The 227-nt window shown below is 63.0% G+C and overlaps 1 protein-coding gene across 1 annotated transcript in view; it reads right to left on the bottom strand.

The window, feature by feature from the left end:
• Positions 1-13: 13 nt before the first annotated feature.
• Positions 14-227, bottom strand: part of LOC103807986 (SID1 transmembrane family member 2-like) — a gene marked incomplete at both ends in the record, with an annotated part of 2,070 nt that continues 1,856 nt past the window's right edge. The window contains one exon of the mRNA XM_009080739.1: positions 14-88. Coding sequence (XP_009078987.1) covers positions 14-88 — 75 coding nt within the window. The remainder of the gene's footprint in view (positions 89-227) is intronic.

Here is a 227-nt window from a genome sequence, read left to right as displayed (position 1 = left end):
CCCCGGGACTCACCCAGGTAACTGTAGGAGACCTCTGTTGAGCCCAGGCTGTCTGTCACACCCTCTGTGCTGCTGGAGGAGCCATTCCCTGCAAGGACAGGCAGAGGGTGGGCACTGCCCACGGGCAGAGGGACAAGGAACAGGGATCGGCGCGTGGCACTCACCGAAGGATCCGTAACCGTAGCTGTCGTAGGGGCCATGGCCCAGGAAGGAGTCAGGGATACTGC

Source organism: Acanthisitta chloris, unplaced genomic scaffold, assembly GCF_000695815.1.
Source record: "Acanthisitta chloris isolate BGI_N310 unplaced genomic scaffold, ASM69581v1 scaffold17268, whole genome shotgun sequence".
NCBI lineage: Eukaryota > Metazoa > Chordata > Aves > Passeriformes > Acanthisittidae > Acanthisitta > Acanthisitta chloris.
The sequence above is the reverse complement of the archived record's forward strand: the minus strand, read 5'-3'. Positions and strand labels throughout refer to the sequence as shown.